The sequence below is a fragment of the Sciurus vulgaris genome, assembly GCF_902686455.1.
Source record: "Sciurus vulgaris genome assembly, chromosome: 1".
NCBI lineage: Eukaryota > Metazoa > Chordata > Mammalia > Rodentia > Sciuridae > Sciurus > Sciurus vulgaris.
The window spans coordinates 188332086-188353042 of record NC_136461.1 but is presented as its reverse complement, the minus strand read 5'-3'; the positions used below and the strand labels follow the sequence as shown (position 1 = coordinate 188353042).

Genomic DNA, 20957 nt, shown 5'->3' with positions numbered 1-20957 from the left:
GGAGTTGTTCCATCACTCCTAGCCAGGGATGTCAGTTTAGTTGACAGTGGTCTCCATTCTCTTTGCTGATGTGTTGAGGAAGTGAGTTGAATAAGCTGGGTAAACAGGTTTTGTTTCCAAGCTTTGAGATAGGTGATTACAAGATGGGTTTTTGGCTGAACCGTGTGGAGTCCCTTCTCTTTTTTTTCTGGCAAGAAATCTGAGGGCAAAGAGGGTTGTTTTAAAGCAGGCATAGACTTGTTGTATAGCTCATTTTTAACTGATTCTTTACGATTTTACTTGAACCAAAAGTCAGCCGAGATATTGGTAACTATTGCTTTCTGTTGGCAGAGTTCTCCCCCTTGATTAGCCTGGGCTTCTGCTAAAATGCTGACTATTAATCTAAAGGTGTTCACTGCAAGCCATTCTAGCTGCTGCACTCTGTATATTCTGTAGGGTTGTATGTAGTTGGTAGCATTTTGGGGAAAGCAGGTAAAGGATGTGGCCTTCTGTGTCTCATCATGGTGACATAATAGTATAACTATTATAAATAATAGGACTAAAATAATATTCATCATGTATTCAACAATTATTTACTGTGTATTATATATCTGACAATCACAAACACATTATTTAACTCATGTCAGCTCTCTTGGTAGTGAATAGGGCAGTGATGTGGATAGGACATCATTACTAATGGGACAGTAAACAAATGTTAATTTGTTTCTGAGTGGACTAAATGATTATACATTTTTATAAAGGAGCATAGAGAGTGTAGCCTCTGCTTGTAAGATAGTTTTCAGCACTTTAATGAATTTTGTTCAAGGTGAATACTTTGGTTTCTTCAGCAGATTTCCATATAATTTACATGGCTTAAAGTATCTTTGTTTATGACCAATCTCAGTTTGTATCACTTTATCATTTTAGATTCCACTGGGTACTGTGCAAGATTCCAGACCATGCAGAACTTGTATGCTGCTGAGTCCCCACTTCTAGCACAGTACCAGGCACATGGTGGGCACTCAATAACTATTCCCAGAACTGAATTGAATTAAATTTACCACTGAAATTTTATTATTGCAAAATTGTATCAGAAGGTTCTATCATAGCCATCTTTGCATTTCCCTAAAATGAAATTTGCAGAGAATTCTAGATATAATCAAATAAACACAGAAAATATTTAAAGAGTTAAAAATATTTGAGGTACATCCAGACTAACAGCACATATATCAAATTTCAGATTGATTCAATTTAAAATGGCTAAGATATAAAACCATAAAAAATGTGAGTAAATACTCTGCCTATCAAGGCTTGTTATGTAATTACATGGTCTCAGTATGGTTTTTATTCATAGAAAACTATTATAAAAGATCATTTCTGCACAAATTCCTTCACCAATGGAGACTTTTAATATCTTAGAGATGAATATCCATGTCTCTAAATGTTAAGCCACTTGAATAAATAATTCAATCAAATTTGCTTTTTATTAATCAGATGAAGTCAGTTCTGAAATTTGAAAAGCTTAAAATTTTGACTTTTGGCTGATCTTCAAATAATAAAATAAGCCATAAAAACAGCTGAGTCGATTTAAAACTTCTTTATCATTTTTTCTTTTATTCATATCTGGATTTACCAATACATGTGCCAAGACTCAACCTAGAATGATTTATAACTAAATGAGGAATTAAGCCCCCTAAAAGCAAAACTTGGGTACTTTGGGAAAAAAATAAATGCTATAATTATACTCATACAATGATTTGCTGTTAATTTAAAGACTGAAGATATTTTGGCTTCCCTTTGTCTTTTCTTTATTTACTTATCTATTCATTTATTTAGTGGTGCTGGGAAAGGAACCCAGGACCTCATGGATGCTAGACAAGCATTCAACCCCTGAACTACATCCCTAACCTTTTTTAAAAAAGATTTTTATTTTGAAACAGAGTCTTGCTAAGTTGCCTAGGCTGGCCTTGAGTTTGCAATTCTCCTGCCTCGGCTTCATGTACCTGGCTTTGTCTTAAATAGTTATTTAGTCCTTTATATTTCTTGATATACTCCAGGAAAAAAAAAATTAGTTTGGATTTAAAGTGTACTTACACTAAAAGTTATATGCATCATTTTCTACTTCAAACCCTGGTATGTATGATTGTCCAAATTCATCACCTACGTTGCTTTTGTAAAAAATTTGTGGTTGTAATATATTTGAAATACAGATAAGAAACATGTGATCTGAAGTTCTCTTAGTAATTATTGAAAAGTACCTACGAGGTCAATCACTGGCCTAGAAACTCCTTACAATTAATGGATCCTTCCATTATCCTTACTTTTTCATACAGGAAATTACTAATCAACAAAAATAGTATGGAGACAATATACAAATGCAACCTAAACATTACCGATCCAACTACTAACATATAAGGTTAAGTTTAAAAACAATTATTTCCTTGAATTGCTGATTGTAGTTTTTGTGTTTTTGGTTTTGGTTTTGTTTTTTTTTTTTCTGTAGAAATTTACAGCCAAGCTGACCTGTCTGTAGGTTTGGGCTTTGGGGCACCCTTCATCTGTGCAACTAACATCTCTGTGTTGAACCCACAGAGAAGTAGAAAGAGTTGCTTAAAGGTCAGGCGCAGAGAATGTGACTGCTGCATATGTGGCTTTCTGTTAGTCTGAGGATGAGAATGAGATTTGTGCTAAGTCCTTTCCTCAGGAATGCCATTTGGTGTCACCCATTAGCTTCTTACTCCTTTCATTTCTCTCCAGTGCTGCCTATAGTCATAGGACACATAATTCTCCATTGTCCTGCACAAGATGCAGAGGTATAAATTATTATGATCTCTTATGAACAGATTGTAGAAAAAGAAAAACTTGTTAAACATACACATGCACATTTAGAGCCACCAGCTATGACTAGAACATGGAGATTAAATACTGTTGGAGCTTTGTCGTACCTGACCTAGTAACTCTGGTACCTAGCAAGAACCTAGCATGAGCTATCTCTCAAAAATAAGCATGTAATAGAGGAACAATCATTTTCTTGATTTTGTTTGCCACAACATCATCAATGATCTCTGCCCAATTCCAGATAAACTTGTCAACCTCAGTGGAAGACATTTAGATAGTATTTGTAAAAAGAAAAACAACTTTTCTTTCCCCAAAAAGTAGGAGTAATACTCAAGATGGAAGTAATAGTAAACAGTATTACTTTTGACTTTGTTAATATTTATCTGCTTCAGACAGAGCACTGTCCTGGATGTTAATAACTTAGAATTTTTGATGACTATTAGGAAACATGATTTCTGTACTTAAAAAGTTAGACATAAAGAAAAATAATAAAATATTTTAAAACTGAATGAATCAGGTTTTTAGTGCTTTGCTTTTTCTTTAAATTAAAGCAAAGCTTTTTTTTTTTTTTTTTCCTAAGCAGTGCAGGGAGGCTTCTGTTGGCAGCCGACTGCCTCTCTGCCCTTGATTGGGCTCAAGATGTGCATAACTTCAGGGTGGTTCCTGTGTCCAGTCAGCTTACACTGTGCACAGTGCCACCAAGTCAGGCCTGTCAGCTGTGCTGTGGTCGAGAGAGATGTGGTTCTGTGATCACACAACCAGGGACACTGTCCACATTCCCCACTTTTTCTGCTGCTTCCAGAAACTTCAGTGCACCAAAAATATGGTCCAAGACTTACCAAAGTGTTAAATTTGTTGACATGGGAGGTAACATTTTATGTGTGAAATATTTCTCACCTACCTCCCACTCTCCACCCCCATGCAAGCAGGCTCCCATTGAATTTGAGGTGTGAACACCTAGATATTTCACTCTGACTCAACTTTCCATTCTCATATTTGATAAGATAGGCACAGATGAAATGCATTTAACTGTGTCTAATTGTGCAGTTTGTCTCAAATGTTCAAAAATGAAAAAAACAACTAACAAGGAGAAAAACAAAACTGTCAAAGTATGTTTCCCATATAAAAGAAATCACAATTGACTCCCCTTGATGGCAAATAGCTAACTCACTGGGCATCCCTGGAACTGTTTTAATTGCATCTGTTAATCCATGTAATACTCTGAGCTGTTCACATAGCAAAGATGGGGGAAGATTTGAACACTGAGAGGCCTAATAACTTTGCCTAAAGTTGCACCTAGCAAATGTCAGAGACAGGTTTTGAATATCAGTAGTCTGACTCCCAAATCTGATTTTTAATGGCTAAGCTATCCTGATACTGAGTGAATTCAAGGCACTCTGGTATATTTAAAATAAGACATAGTTTACCAAAAATACAGCAACCTTTATTGGACTGCTTAAAGCAAGATATGCCTGTGAAAACCAGTACTGTAATTTCAGGATTTTCCCTCTAACTAATGAAGGGCATTTTTTTTGCAAGGGAATTAAGCACCAAATTGTGCAAGGGTTGAAACGCTCACTGAGATCAGGATTACACCCACTTTGGCATGCTGTGTCAAGCAGCCAGGGCATAAGGAAAGGAGAACAGACTGCAGTGAATGGTTCCACATTCAGATTTGAGCCTCAGCCATATATGTGGGTTAGTTTCCAAATGGACATTTACATTGCCTTTATGTGGATCAAGTTGGTGTGGATTTGTCAAATGTGTTATTTAGATCTAAGAAAATGATAGGATGGCCCCAGGAAAGTTTCACAATTATAACCTAACTAGGTTCCCTAGCTTACCTTGGACCAAGGGGGCCCTGGGATGTTTAATAAACAGGACCTCTAACGGCTCATTGGTTTTCGCGAGGCAGTAGCCTCTACTGTCAGAGCAGGTCCCACTGGAGACCTGTGGACCTCTGACACCCGGTATTTGATATTACTATTGATGAGATTTAGAAACTTGTGGTGTATTCCTGGTTCTGACTTGGATGGGAATGGGGGTCAGTTAGTGAAGGAGAACTAGAGATTATCTTTGTGAAAATCAAGTTTTTATTACATCACCTAAAGTGGCACAACCTGCTACACTAATGAAACCGTGTTCTTGGTTTAAAAGGGCAATTGTTAGCTTGACTTTGTGCTCACTAAAAACATTCCTCCAATCTTGTTAAGTTATTGCTCTCATTTCGGATTTTTATAGCTGTGCAGCTTACCAGCCCTCATTTCTTTACGTTTCATTCATTTTCCTTGTATTGATGATTAATGGAGGATGTCGAATGTTAGAGTGAGCAGGCATCAGCAATTGCAAGATCATAATTAGTTTAGCTGACGAGGGCCTCTGATAGCACTTGCATCTGGATGGAAAAATTACCCTATAGGGAACTGGCTGCTCACCAGGTCTTTTTAGTGATACATTGTGAAACACCCGATGAATCAAATGCCCTTTCAATGCCAAGAAAGTGTTCCAGTCTTGAAGCCAAAATTATGTCTGCAGAAAGCTTTCCATTTGAAATGTATCAGAGTACAATTATAACCATTGTATTTTCTTGGCAGGCACTCCACTCCTCTACAGTATGGACTGGAGTTAAATAAATTGCCTAAATTTTATGAATCCCTGAAATTTTGACTTATAGCGTTTGTAATATTTAATTTATAATAAAATTAGGTCCCAGCAAGACTTTTTCCACTCCTTATCTAACATGCATATTTTATCATTAAAGGCTTTGCTTCCTAGAGAAAGGAGAGCTGAGCCACAATTCAGGCTGGCTTTTTCTGCAGCAAGAGAATTCCATTTCCTGCCGATTCGTATTTGTGCCGACAAACAGCCTGACTTTTGTTTAAATGAGAAGTTTAATGGAATCATTACTCCATAGCAAGACTGTAACCAGCAATACTAATTACCTACTTTTAAATATTCTTAGATTATTTTTGAATCTGGTGATTACAGAATTCGAGCCACTAAAATCAATTTGTATTCGGAAATGCTTGTGATATCCAAGTCTGAGTCAAATAAAATAAATAAATAGCCATTGAAGGGATGATGCTGTCTAGCTTAAGCAGGCACCTCGTAAGGACTCTCATTAGTAATACTGTACTTCTTGTTGGCAGAAGTCCCTCCTGGTCCACCCAGCTTTGGGGAATAGAGCGTGTTTCTCTTTCAGATTTTACAATTGCAAAAGAAAGGCCAGAACTGAGTATCTTATATTCTCTTAATACTTATGTTACACCAGTGACATGCAAAAAGACCCAAATTGGTTTAATTTTAAATGGTTTTCTTACTACATTTATTCCAAATTTGACTATATTTTAAAGCTCAGGTAGCATGTTCCAAATCATATTAACCATATTGCCATGTTCTGTCTTTATAGCTTTTGTTTTGACACTTTTAAAAGGTATATTTCAGGGTTCAGCATTTAGGAGTCATCATTAAAGGCACAAAACCCAAAGTTCAAAAAGTTAAAGCTGTTTCTGTGAAAAGCCTTTGGTGTTCCACACACCTCATCCATCACTGTAGGGTTAATTATAATGAAAATCAGTGGTGCCTATTAAACACAATTGAACCTGACCTCATTATGGGCACTGTGGTTTTATACTGTCATTGTTGCAAGTCTAAAGACAAAACTCCTGGGTTGATTTGGTCTAACTCCACTGATCATGTGACTCACCTCTGACCTTGGTTTTCTACCCCCATTTCAGAGGCGTAGAGGCTCGGGTGTTTTTTGTGCCAATTGCCTGACCACAAAGACCTCTCTCTGGCGAAAGAATGCAAATGGCGGATATGTATGCAATGCGTGTGGCCTCTACCAGAAGCTTCACTCGGTAAGAATTTGTCCCACTGTTTCAGGAAAAGCTTTATAAAGCAGATCTGGCCTGGTTGGTGGTGTGGTAAGTCCCATTCCCTGGCTTGTGTAGCCTGCCCCTGCAGGGCTGTTTAATGCAGTCACTTTGAGTGCACATGTGATTTATGGTAAAAGGGGCTTAGATGTTATGGGGAGATATGTTTGAGATCATTAGTAATGCATTATGCTTCTTTTGATATAAAGAGGAAAATGATTGATTTCTGGGAACTTCACATAAAAGATAGTCAATCTGATGGTTATCAGAATTCAGTGGGATTAGGTTAGGTAGAAAGGAGAAACCATAAAAGTTTCAAAAACAAACAAAAAGTTAAAAAATAAATAAATAAAAGGACTCTTTCGTGTTGAGTATAAAATAGAGGGCAGGGAACACATGTTTATTTCCCAGTTTGCCTTCCTAATTCTCAAGTGTCACCCTGGCTACTTGGGATCTGGAGATCAGGTACTTTCAGAAGCACAATTCTGAAATAGGACCAGAGAATGCCTTCTTGTCAGTGCTTTTCCAGAATACTGGGTGAGATATACGAGGTTCTGAACAGCTGATACATCAGGGTACAAATATTGTAAGGTACATAGGTGCTTTGGGTTTTAAAATCTCCAGCTGTCTCTTGGCTCATGAAGGTCCTTTGAATTAATTTTTCCCAAATTTTAGTTGGAATACTGTAATATGATTTAAATTCGCAAATCCCTCATCTGTATACATGTTTGCCTTCCTGAAGGATTTTTTTATAGTTTAGAAAGATTTATCTGCTGACACGAGCTGACTTTAAAATAGGAATACCCCATTTAGTAAACAGAAATCTATTTCCCTGTGCCTTTTCCATTTTGCCTGGCATTTTACCATAGCTGTTAGCACAAGCCAGTGAATAGATTACAGCTACAAGGAATACAGTTTTAAACAAAACATCCTCATAAATGGACCATGGGAAGCCCACTTGAAAAAATGCATGCTGCCAACAATACTAATTGATAGTAAACTGCAAAAATCTTATTTGTTAGCATGTAACTAGTGGAAAGATTTCCCCTGACACACACACCACCACATACCTCCATAATTTTTTTTTAATCTTCACCATTTAAACACAGCAATAAGCTTCCATTTAATGAGTCCTGACGTTAATGATTTTAATTGAACTTGGGCCAGTTATAGGCTAAGAATTAATTAAATTACTGTCTGCCAAGTTATGATAATTTAACCACTGCGATATAAACTAAACTTTTCTAAAAACTATTTTAATATATGTCTCTCCAGAGGAAGATGTTTTCAGTTTTGAGTCTTTTCTATAAACCATAAATTGAAAGATATAAAGGTTATTGCTTATACAAAACTGCCATGAAAGTTTTGAAAGTTTTCAAAAGGAATGAATGCAAACTCCCGGTGTCTTTATAACATGGAGATTAAACTGCATATTTTATAATATTATAAGCCATTCATAAACCTGAACTTTCTGAACAAAATTTATGCATGTGGCCTATCCAAGCTATGTGCATTTTCATTCAGAAACTAGCAACTGAATTGTTAATAACAAGTGTATTATCTTTCCTCTGAAATACTTTATCATAACAAATATTCCAAAAAACATTTATAGTTATATTTTGTTTAATATGTTAAAACACTGCCTGGCATTAAGTACATCCTTTTTAGGAAAAATTCACAGATTATATATTACTTATATTCATCTTTTTGTAGAAGTTATTTCCTGTTTTCAGGGTTTTTTTTTAAATCAAACTTTATCACCCTTTGAAGATCCTCCTAAATTTATAGCTGCAAATTGCATTAATTTATTAAACTTGATTTTACAAATCAAAGTTAGAGCTCTTACTGCAGGTAAAGTTTTTATTATGGTCTTATCCATGGATTTTAGTCATGTAATATAAACACCTGTTGAGCATGTACATAAATACTAATCATGAAATGTCTAAGCTGAATAAAATACTTAAGCTGAATGAAAGTCAGCATTCATTTTAAGTAGAGTAGAATGACAGATTGGATAGTCCAACCAAGGCTAAAAATGAATTTAGACTTTTCAACACAAAATGAATGCTTTATCTGTTAACAAGTAAAAGCTTCCATAGTGAATATATAAATATTGAAGGAAGAGAAAAGTAAGAAGAGGGAAAAGATCACTATAATACAGCTTTGATTACCTGAAACCTTTTCTTATGATTCTGTCAGTTTGTCTTTGATTATTTATGCTCTGAAATGAATATTTTATGCTCATGTTTGCAGTCATTTAGAAAGATGCTTGTATTAGTTTAAACTGACATAACAAAATTTACCTTCTCCCTGCTCTGGAGACTAGAAGTCCAAGGTGCCAGCAGTGTTGGATTCTGGTGAGGGCTTTCCTCCTGACTTAGGTAGGCACCTTTTTGCAGTGTAGAGGGATCTCTCTTTTCCTCTTCTTATAAGGCCACACTTCTGTTGGATCAGGCTTCTAATTGATTGACCAAATTCAGCCATCATTCTCTCTTAAAGACCCTATCTCTAGATACGTTGAAGATTAGAGCTCCAGGATACAAATTTTTACTTGGACACAATGTAGCCCATGGCAGTACATAATTTTCCTACTGCTGTCATTAGTACCTGTCTCCCATGTTACTTTGTCGACATTTTGGTGCACAACTCAAAAAATTAAGATATTTTGGAAAAATTGTATTTCATCAAATAACTGTCTACACAGTTTTATTATTGAATGATACAATCTCCAAATCAATCTATTAAACTTGGAAAAGCTACTTTTAAGTAGGTTAAAATTTTCTGTCCCTCTTGCAGAGATGGGCATGATTTAATTAGGCTAAAATAGTGTACTTTATTTACTTCCTCTGATCCTGCTTAGGGCAAAAGGAGGAGATTTAGTAAATCTGTAGCATAAAGGCTATCCTTGCTTTGAACTTAAGCATGGTTTTTATTTGTGAGGAATTTCAAATGCATTTGCATGTATTTTTTAATGTTTTCCTTTTATGTATTTTGTGTGTTCTCTGTAGACTCCCAGGCCTTTAAACATCATTAAACAAAACAACGGTGAGCAGATTATTAGGAGAAGAACAAGAAAACGCCTTAACCCAGAGGCACTTCAGGCTGAGCAGCTCAACAAACAGCAGAGAGGTAGCAGTGAGGAGCAGGTCAATGGAAGCCCATTAGAGAGGAGGTCAGAGGATCATTTAACTGAAAGTCACCAGAGAGAAATTCCACTCCCAAGCCTAAGTAAATACGAAGCCCAGGGTTCATTGACTAAAAGCCATTCTGCTCAGCAGCCAGTCCTGGTCAGCCAAACTCTGGATATTCACAAAAGGATGCAACCTTTGCACATTCAGATTAAAAGTCCTCAGGAAAGTACTGGAGAACCAGGAAATAGTTCATCTGTATCTGAAGGGAAAGGAAGTTCTGAGAGAGGCAGTCCCATAGAAAAGTACATGAGACCTGCAAAACATCCAAATTACTCACCACCAGGCAGCCCCATTGAAAAGTACCAGTACCCACTTTTTGGACTTCCCTTTGTACATAATGACTTCCAGAGTGAAGCTGATTGGCTGCGGTTCTGGAGTAAATACAAGCTCTCTGTTCCTGGGAATCCGCACTACTTGAGTCATGTGCCTGGCCTACCAAATCCTTGCCAAAACTATGTGCCTTATCCCACCTTCAATCTGCCTCCTCATTTTTCAGCTGTTGGATCAGACAATGACATTCCTCTAGATTTGGCGATCAAGCATTCCAGACCTGGGCCAACTGCAAATGGTGCCTCCAAGGAGAAAACAAAGGCACCACCAAATGTAAAAAACGAAGGTCCCTTGAATGTAGTAAAAACAGAGAAAGTTGACAGAAGTACTCAAGATGAACTTTCAACAAAATGTGTGCACTGTGGCATTGTCTTTCTGGATGAAGTGATGTATGCTTTGCATATGAGTTGCCATGGTGACAGTGGACCTTTCCAGTGCAGCATATGCCAGCATCTTTGCACGGACAAATATGACTTCACAACACATATCCAGAGGGGCCTGCATAGGAACAATGCACAAGTGGAAAAAAATGGAAAACCTAAAGAGTAAAACCTTAGCACTTAGCACAATTAAATAGAAATAGGTTTTCTTGATGGGAATTCAATAGCTTGTAATGTCTTATGAAGACCTATTAAAAAATAATACTTCATAGAGCCTGCCTTATCCAACATGAAATTCCCTTCTTTCATTATTCTTTCTTTTGATGAGTAGGTTACCAAGATTTAAAAGTGAGACAAATGGTTAGTGAGAAAGAATAGAAGATGGTAAACAATCACTTTCAAAACCTAATAAGTCAAAACCACCTTGACTAATGTGTACTGGTGAATCCATCCATTCGACATCCCACCAGACTTTATTTATTACTTTTGTGAAGGGATTAAAAACTGTCTAGAATTTGAAAGGGTTTACATATTATGATACTACAGCAGTATTGGGCTGGCCATTGGCCCGTTTGTTCAAAAACCCAGAAATTGTTCCCTAAATTTAAAAGTATTGTGAAATCCTAGGCAGATGAGGAGAATTTGAATCTCCAGGGCAGTGGAAGGAAAATGGTGCCCTCTCAAATCGGTCTCCCCTCATTGACCATGTTGCAGATTTGGACCTTGAAATGCGAACTGTGGTTAGGCTTGGTGAGAGAGCAGCAAGAAAGGTGACAGATGGTGGCACGATGTTTTGGGCCAGCCCTGCCTGTACATACACATGCACACCCTCTTTGATATTTTTGTCCTTTAGATGTTCAAATACTCAGTAGTCCTTTTGTTTGCAGTTTAGGTTCAATTTGTCCAAATATATATCCATTTCAAAAAACAATGTCCTCAGTGCTTATGTAGTAATTTTATTTCAGATATTTCTTTCTTGTTTATGATGAACCAGTTTGGATTTGTTTTTTTTTTTAAGCCTCCTGTTGATCACTAATTTCACTTGGCACATTATAACTAAAGGACTCCCCTCAAATCAAAAGAATAGACGGATACAAATGTCAGACCGTGAGTTTAATTTGCTTAGAACACATGGTATTTTTCCACAAGGTAACCTGCTGTATTTATTTATTTTCTTTTGGTTAAATATAATTTCCAAACTTTGTGGTCAGGCAGCGTCTAAGGTTACGTTACCACAGACTGACAGTTGGTATATGTACCAGTCATTACCCTTCATTAGATTTATACAGGTTTAGTTAAGTAGCATTAAATAGGATTCTTAGAAGTATGTCTTCATAGTACTTTTAATACTTAAGGCTTTGTAAAAACTATCCATGAAGGGAAAGCTCCTCAGCATAACTGCTCAGGGAAATAGGGCTAAATAACTGAACATTAAATAATTGGTTAAAGGTGCTGTTAGTCGAGCCTCAATGCTTGCTACAAGGATGTATGTACAAGGACTGACTTTAATAATTTGCATTATATTGTCCCAACCAGTAGTTTATTTTTTGCCACGGAGATGTAGAAGATATTACAAGCTACTGGATGCACTGTCAGATTAACTTATTTCATTAAAGAAGTTGGGAGAACAAATAGGAAAAAAAAAACTTATTTTTCTAGTAAATATTAATGTATTACATTTCAAATAATGGTGCCTGACATATTGAATAATTATTTTCTACAGTGTACGTATGCAACAAAGATATTCCATCATGCATTAGAGTCAGTTCTGGCTCTGCCTAGCTGTTTACATTTGCAAATGTAGCAAACAAGGTAATGAAGCAACTATTTCTATTGCAGTAGATATCTTTTTGTGTGTGTGTGTGTGCATTAAAGTTGTAAACGGTAACATGAAACAAATGAAAGTTCTTGATATAATGGTATGGAAACAAGAAGGAAATGAAAATATTTTTATGCCTACTTAGGAAAAAAAGGGTAGCACTATTCATTCCAAGTTTTTTTTTTTTTTTTTTTTACTTTTTAAGCTCTTAACTCACATTGTTATGCTTAAGATGATAAACATATATCCTCTTTTTATTGCTTTGTCTGTGTTTCAGATGAAACATTTCAGAAATTATTTTGATAAGTGTTGCTGAATCCGCAGCACTGATGTGTTTATTGCATTCTGTAGTCGCGTTTGCACTTCATTTTTACATTAACTTGCAGTTGCTTTGTATTGTTTTGTTTTGTTTGGGTTTGTTTCTTTCTCACAGTGCCGGGTCTTCGTTTCTTAAAGTTGGATGGCAGGTAGCGCTCAACCAGTTCGTGACTGTTGTAGTGAATGAAGTTAAAAGTATCTTTCTAATGTTGTGTTGTCATTTCCATTCTTGCATTTTTTTTTTGTTTGTTTTCATGTAAAAAAAAAAAAAAAAAAAAAGAAAAAGAAAGAAAATGAAAAAAAAAGCGAGAGAGAAATCAGGACTAAGTCCTTTGCTTCAGTTTCATTGTTAAAGGGCCCTATTCTGATCTCACCTGTCCCTAGCTCTAATATTCACATAAACTAAAATAAAGAGGTGGAATGAGGAGCTTTGACGTTCAAATGATTTGACATAATTTATCTTTCTTAGGACATTTGATGGAAAAAAAAAATCTCAAAGTATGCAGGCAGATCTGAGGGGTATCAAAGATCTGAAAAAGAGAGGAGATTTCCCAAACAACAATATTTAATTTTCTTGGTAATAAGAATATTAAAATGCACTGTAGCAACCCTCAAGCAACATTATATGTTGATTGTTTAAACCAGTAAAATACCAGAAGTTTGGTTAACTCCAACAATATTATAGGTATTATTTTTTGGATAAAAAAGCTCCCTAAGCAATTTCTCCAGTGTGTCAGACACAAATAGGTTGTTCATTGTTGGCACGTATGCCTTTTTTTTTCATTCAGTTGTGTTTTTATTTTTTTTCCTCGGACATAGTAGCAATGACTAGCATTGGAAAATACATATCACTGTTCTTGGATTATTTATGGTCAGTCTACTTTCAGTAGAATACTCTTGGATAGCATTGACATGATAGACTTTATTCCATACTCCTTTATTATTAATTATTTTATTTTCATTTTTGCTTTCATTTATACATACTTTGGTGGAGAAGAGGTCGGGTTTTGAAAAAAAGAATGACAAAAGTTCATCATAACACTAAAAGACTCCTTTATTTGTTGGACTTTTTATTCCATCTCTCAAAATATGTTACAAATACGGTATTCAAGATTTCTGAATCATTTTGTCATAAATTGTGAATGATTTTCAATGAGCTATTTAGGTACTCAACCTTTTTTTTTTTTTTTTTTTTTTTTTTTGAGGACTTTCAAGATCATTTAGGAATTACCCTCTTGGAAAAGACTTCCCTGTGATGAAAACTATAAGCCCCCTAAAGTTGTATGCCATTGACAACCTATAGGTCTTTTCGAATTGTCTCTTTATTCTAAATTGAGCTGTACATAAAGTTAAGACTAAGACCAACTTTTCTCCCTCTTTCTGTTCTCCCTCATCATTGCCCCCTCTTCACACAAGGTTGTTTGGGATAGAAAAATCATCTCCAAAGCCAGCCCACCTCGGAAGATTGTGGATTAAGAGAGACACTACAGGACTCTTAAGTAGAGAAAGGGATGAAGCTGTCAAGGCCAGCACGTTCTCTGGGGTTCAAAAGGCTATGAGTGTGCCCAGTTCTCTCTACGTGACATATTGAAATGTTCTTTTAAAAAAAAATCCATTTTTAAGATAGTGATGTTCTGTTCTAAACTGTTCTTTTTTAGTAAAGGTAGATTTTAGAAAACAAGCATGGGGATTCTTTTCTAAGGTAATATTAATGAGAAGAAGAAAAAAAAGTGATTATCTTTAAGAGCTCTTTGTTGAAGCCTGTGGTAGCACATTATGTTTATGATTGATTGCACATGTGCACATAATCTATTATGATCCAATGCAAATGCAGCTCCAAAAATATTAAATGTATATATATTTTAAAATGCCTGAGGAAATACGTTTTTCTTAATAAACTGAAAAATATCATTACTGCTATTAAAACAATTATTAGCCTCCTGCTGTGTGGCTGCAAAACTTCATAAAGTGACCTGTCTTGAGACCTCCGAACTACCTGCCTGTTTAGTTAATGAACATTCATGGCTTTCTAGAGGGAGAATATCTGCTGTCCAGCGGTGGGAACATGGAATAAGGAAACTGGCAGTGCTGCCTCTGTGCAGTACGCGGGCCTTTGGATAGATGAGTTCACAGCTGTCTTTGGGTTGAGGATCATGGCAAAAAGACATCAGGCCTCCTTGGTGAGTAAGTAGGTGAGAGCTTGCTGACTGCTAGATGCAAGGGGAAACTGAGGAATTGAAATGCAACCTGAATATGAAACTAAATACACTAACCAAAGGTAGGTCCTGTTAGGTGGATTCTGTCAGCGGGCAACCGACCATAGATGGGAAGAGGATGGAAAGCCAGGCATCAGAACTGTAAAGGTCAGTGTTAATTTTCCCAAAGATGGACTTGGCCACGGGCAGAGGCTTGGCTTCTTTGCAAAGCACTTCCTTTTGGTCATCTGTGGCTGATAGTGGTGTGATTGTTTAGAAAGCCTCTCCAGATATTTGCAGTAATCAGCCCCTCTGGAAGATGCTAGGGCAGAAGTGTGTCAAGTCAGGGATGAAAAAAATGTGAAATTCAACAGTAATCCACACATGGAAACTGGATAATGTATGCTCATGTGTTTTTGTCTTGAAAGGCAAGGTAGAGCTGGTTACTCCATCCTACACCAGAAGAAAACAAGAGTAACTTTACCACGGAAATAATGTTTAATCTTCTTCAGAGAAAATGGTCCTTCAAGACCCAGAAGTCCCCAAACTGGATCCTGGTTTTACCCTTGATTATTTGTTCAACACATGAACTGCAGCAAATCACTTTTTCTTTTTGTGCCTCAGGTTCTTCAGCTGTAAAATGGAAAAGTATATGAATATTAATATTAATATTAATAATAATAATAATGGTAATGTAGTACTTGTTTGTAAAGCACTTTGAGACCCTTGGTTGAAAGGCACCACAGGAGTGCCAAGTAGTATTATTTGGCCAAGGGAGTTACTTAAGCTCTCAGTTTCCAAGGGCCAGGAAAGGTTGGGGTCATTTTTGTTAAAGATGAGCTGTAAATATCATAACTAGACAGCCTATAGTGTTGACTAGAAGAGGCAAAACTATTATGAGGCTGATAAAACCATAGTTTCTTAATGGCTACCAACAAGGCAAATATCACAATAACAAATGCCAAATTCCTTAGGGTCTACTATTTGACAACAATATGGATAATCTGGGGGGAGGGACAGGGGTGGGAAACATCTCAAAATGCCAATGTAAAATTAACTTTCAGCAATATTCACCAGCAGAAAATGTCTTTCATATGGAATGATTTCATGTTGCTAAGAAAAAGAATTCAATTTGTAGTCCTGATTTGAATATTAGAATGTTGGCTATAATAGTTCTGTTCTTACAACACATGGAATTTTTTCATTTTATTTTATTTTGTTTTCATAGTGCATGTTCATTTCTACTCACAAACATGTTCTTGGTGTATTTCTTATGCAAACAATCTTCAGGCAGCAAAGATGTCTGTTACATCTAAACTTGAATAATAAAGTTTTACCACCAGTTATACATAACAGTGTTGGTATGGTTTATATGGATTCATTTTCATCCATGTAGCTATAGGAAATACAGACCATTGTAACATACAGACAGGCTCTGATAAATTGAAATGGTGAAATCAATTCGCCATTTTTATATTATTGCTAGGACCGATAAAGCCTAGATTCTCTCAACTTGTTTTGTTTTTGCTTCACTCTTTTTTTTTTTTTTTTAATCTTTCTTTAACCAATCAATCCCTTATTGTGTACAAAATTTATACTAGCTCCTTTAGGAAGATTAACAATAAAATTGTGTTTATTTCAAAAACATTTATTAAGTATTGAGTGTTGAGTATTGGGTAATGATTGTGTGTAAAAACTGCTTATGAAGTTTAACTCCAATTCAGTTCAGTAAATGCGTGAATGTGATGTGAAGATTCTGATAAATTACCTCCAAAAGTATACATTATTATATTAAATATTCTGCTTGCTTAAAATGCAATTAATCAGAGCTGGTCTCCTGAACTATGATGTCGAAGGAAAGAAGCAGGTGAAATCCAGATAGGGAAGGACATGGGAACCGGGAACCGGAAGGAAAGACAGAAGGACAGGACACAAATTATGTTGATAATCAATTGCTTCAGGTGATGTTTTGAAAGTTTCAAAACAATCAGTATCTACCTTCCTGCATGGTCTTCATTTCTCGGGGTGAACCCAAACTAATGAGCAAGTCCTCTTATTTTTGTCCCTCATTCTTTTGCTTGTCTTATGTTTTGAAAATAGCATAGTAGAGACTCTTCGAGGGGCTTTTATACTGGGTACAAGCTCGATTCACAGCTGAAGGCATCACTCTTTAGATAAGAGAGCAATAATGATATGATTCCTTTTCCTTATATGGAATTTCATTCCCATTAGTTTCCACTTCTCAGATAAAGCAGAATACAGTTCATCCTCACCCAGGATTGTCAGAACCCCATTAAAAGAGGAGCAGGGAGCCATTAGCTACTTGCTGGTGTATGAAGGGAGAGAAGGGAATGAACCAACAGGGCCACCCCTCACTCATGACTTGCTCCCCCTCCACTGTGGGGGTAGAGTGGGGATCAGAAACTCAGTGCCCAAGAGGAGCAGGCTGGTAGCCTGCTGGGATGCAGTCAGCAGGGCATAGACAGACAACTAGAGAGTTCATTCCTGGGATAAAAGTTGTCTTTCCTCCACTCCAAGAATATTGCCAAGGGAGAATGCTAACTTGTGTTCCCAGATTTTTAGTTTTCAAGAAAAATTGGACAAAGGAAATTTCATGTGAAATTGCCTAATTTTTAAATGTCAGTAGCTGACTTTTTTTTTTTTTTTTTTAATATTTCAAGCCAAACAAAATACTTAAGAATTAATTCCACCCTTAGACTGCCAGAGTGACTAGGACCTGGAGCTTGAACAATGGTGAACTCTGAGAATTGGCAGGGATGAAACTGGGCAAAGGGCTGGGGGTGGCTCCTCTTGGGCTCTGTCTCAGGTCCCAGGGCATCTGCAGCTCTTCCTGGAAACCAAAAAGAGCTGCACTAAGACACCTGCCTGATTCCAGAGCCAAATGCATTTGAGACTCAAAACATTTGCCCAGGCTGGGCTTCATGGTGTATGCCTGTAATCTCAGTAGCTCGGGAGGCTGAGGCAGGAGGATCCTGAGTTCAAAGCTAGCGGTAGGCAACTCTGCAAGACCTTGTCTCTAAATAAAATATAAAAAGGGCGGGGGATGTGGCTCGGTGATTAAGTGCCCCTGGGTTCAATCCCTGGTACCAAAAAAAAAAGAGAAACATTGCACAGGGGAGGAAATAAACCCTATTTTTTAAAGAATACTGCACACTACTTCATACTTTTTTTCTCCATCTTTACAACCCCAAGTATAGTTACGTGTCTTTGTGTTTTTTAACAGACTGGCATGAACCAATTTACCCTTTCATGGGCAAAGAAATGCCAAAAACTATGAAAAAGCTGCTAAGGGTATATTACATCCAGCAATGCTTCCAGGATACCTGTGACAATCCTTTCCATGTCGTATTTTAGAGTGAAAACAAGGGCAAGAAAGCAGAGCAAAATAGTAGATGGGGAGAGAGAGATGTTTTCATGTATACTCAATTATGGAAATAAATTTCTTTAAACAAGAATAAGTAATTTTACTACACAAATTTTACTTTGTGTAGTTAGTTGAGAGTATAATTTCTTAATCCTATTTTTTTAAAAAAGAGCATGCACTTTTGTTATGCTAATAAAGAACATTACAGGAAGTATACGTATTCTTAGTTTCTCTTAGTAAAAACTTATATTCCTAAAGATGCACACCCAACCCCCCCCCCAAAAAAAAATTGCAGATTTCTGCTCTTATTTCCTTGTGAACATGGCTGATTTGTGAGTGAGTTAATTTTATTGTACTGCTTTTGGTCTCAGAACTGTGAAAGAGCAGCAGTATAAGACACAGAAGAGAGTGAAAATTTGGTGCATAGTCTTCATGCTTCCACAGAATGTGATTGATTACGTTATCAGGTTGCTTTGCTATGAGTCATTTTTCATTTGAGAGTATTTTCTGAAGCTTTAGCTGTTGTCTTTAATTTCATCATGCATTTAATACTCTCGAGAAAAAAATATCTTCCTGTCATCTTAATAAAATTTTCTTGAAATTTTGGGGAGAAACATCTATTATCGCCCCTGTGACTTTTAAAAATGAGATATCATATTTAGTAGAAAGGGTTTGCTATTTGATAACAGTTGCAGTAACTCCCAAGAAACACTGAAGGAACAGTGTCTTACATGAGATAGCTAATAAAGTCAAAACTAAAACTTGAACACTTACGCCAAGCTAACCTCAATGACACAGGGTTTTTGAGAATGAATTTGCTTTAGTTTCTCCTGCCGTGCATTTCTCCCTTAAACGGTAACCCTGAACTCATACTTCCTACATGCGTACAAACATTAAATTAAGGCGAGTCACCTCATAGTCAATGACAAATGATTACCGTAATTGAAAAACACAATTTGAGTAGATTGGCTGGTATTCTTACACTGCGGACTGATGACGGCAATTGAGACTTCAGTCTTCTCAAATGCAGTGGAAAATCTTTTTTTTTCCCCCCTGAATCGATGCCAGCTGGTCCTGAGTTCCCTGACAGTCGTATTTAAAGGCTGCATGTTAGCTTTAACTTTGGTAAGAAGTCATGTGCAGCAAAAGGATAGTGAAGTCATTCTCACTGGATGCTTTTGTGCCCTGGCCATTTAATTCACTCTCAAAACACTTGTTACCTTACTCACCTCTTAACTTCAAAAGGAAGTGGGTTGCCATTTGCTTTTGGAGACATTGGATTTTATTTATTTATTTTTCAGTGCTGGGAATTGAACTCAGGGCCTCATGCATGGTAGGGAAGCACTCTGTCACTGAGGTACATTGCCATCCCAATATTAGATTCTTGATGATGGACTGTTTTCCTGGGCTTTTTAAACATTGTTTTCTAAAAGTTTGTTATGAATACAACTTCCAGGAGTATGACCTTTAATTCAAATTGGTGGCCATGCCACCCCTGAGTGGATAATCAATATCAAGTTTAAGGATGAACCCATCCTGTGAGTCAAACCCATCCCTTATTCTGCTTCCCCCAATGTGTTCAAGGATGGAACCCACTGGAATTTTCTCCTCTGGACCTTCCCGCCTCCAACCAAGTTAACCTCAAAAAACAAACTCTAAACGTCTTATAATTAACAAGAACGATTCTTTTCAAGACAAACACTAATATGAAGCTATGGCCAATATTTAAATTCAGTTGTAGAATATTATTTTACATCAAAATTATTTGGAGTATGTCTCAATGGTATAAACCCTTAGGGAAAAGAGTATTGCATATTGGCACACACTGTTGTCATTGATGCTTATAGAAAGTGGATTATTTTAAGATAGACTAAGAAAAATAAAATGAATATTTTAGAAGTATGAATACAGTGGCTATGTTTAAAATATTTTGTTCTGGGGGGCACAAGGAGATAATGAAAAATAACAAAAAAACAAGGTCACAAACTTATAAGTTGTTTTAACATTATGACTTCTATTTTGAAAACAATTTTCATGGAACTCCTAGAAAATTTTTATAAATGTGTCCCATAATCTAAAATTTCTGAGCATTAATAACATTTACAATCAAATCAATCATCAAAGAGATGCTTTATTTTCCCTTTTTGAAATAATGTCTTCCCCCTAAAGTTCTTTGTTCTTAGACTTAGTAGAGATAAATACATGATGATACTTTACATTTGGGTGAGTCAGCCATTTACTAAGCAGCCATTTACTAATTACCAAATATGTAAAGCTTATAAAAAATGGGTGAACAAGGTAGTCAATACTATTTTACTTTAAGCTAAAGGTACAAAACTAGTTTTTCTGGGCTCCCATACAGACTCTTCCATACAAAGAATTGAGCTCTGCACTGGCCAGACCCCTGTTGGTATTCTACTCCCCAAGATGACTAAATCAACTTGATCTTATCCATAAATATTTCTAGAAACTCTAATGGTCATAGATTACATCTTTACATTTGGGATCCTTACGTATGGTGTACTGTCATAATGAGTTTGGTGTAAGAATAACAACTAGATCATTATTTAATTTTTACATTGTCAAAACAACTGTCACAAATGTGAAAATTATAATTTTCATATAAAATTGCCAACATAATTCTCAT

At 36.3% G+C, this 20957-nt stretch overlaps 1 protein-coding gene across 8 annotated transcripts in view; it reads left to right on the top strand.

Moving 5' to 3' along the window:
* Nucleotides 1–16271, top strand: part of TRPS1 (transcriptional repressor GATA binding 1) — a 237596-nt gene extending 221325 nt beyond the window's left edge. For all 8 annotated transcript variants that reach the window (XM_079150005.1, XM_079150009.1, XM_079150003.1 and 5 more), the window contains 2 exons: nt 6555–6677; nt 9701–16271. In XM_079150005.1, the coding sequence (XP_079006131.1) occupies nt 6555–6677; nt 9701–10762 (1185 nt within the window). In that variant the 3' untranslated portion in view covers nt 10763–16271. The remainder of the gene's footprint in view (nt 1–6554; nt 6678–9700) is intronic.
* The last annotated feature ends 4686 nt before the right edge of the window (nt 16272–20957 follow it).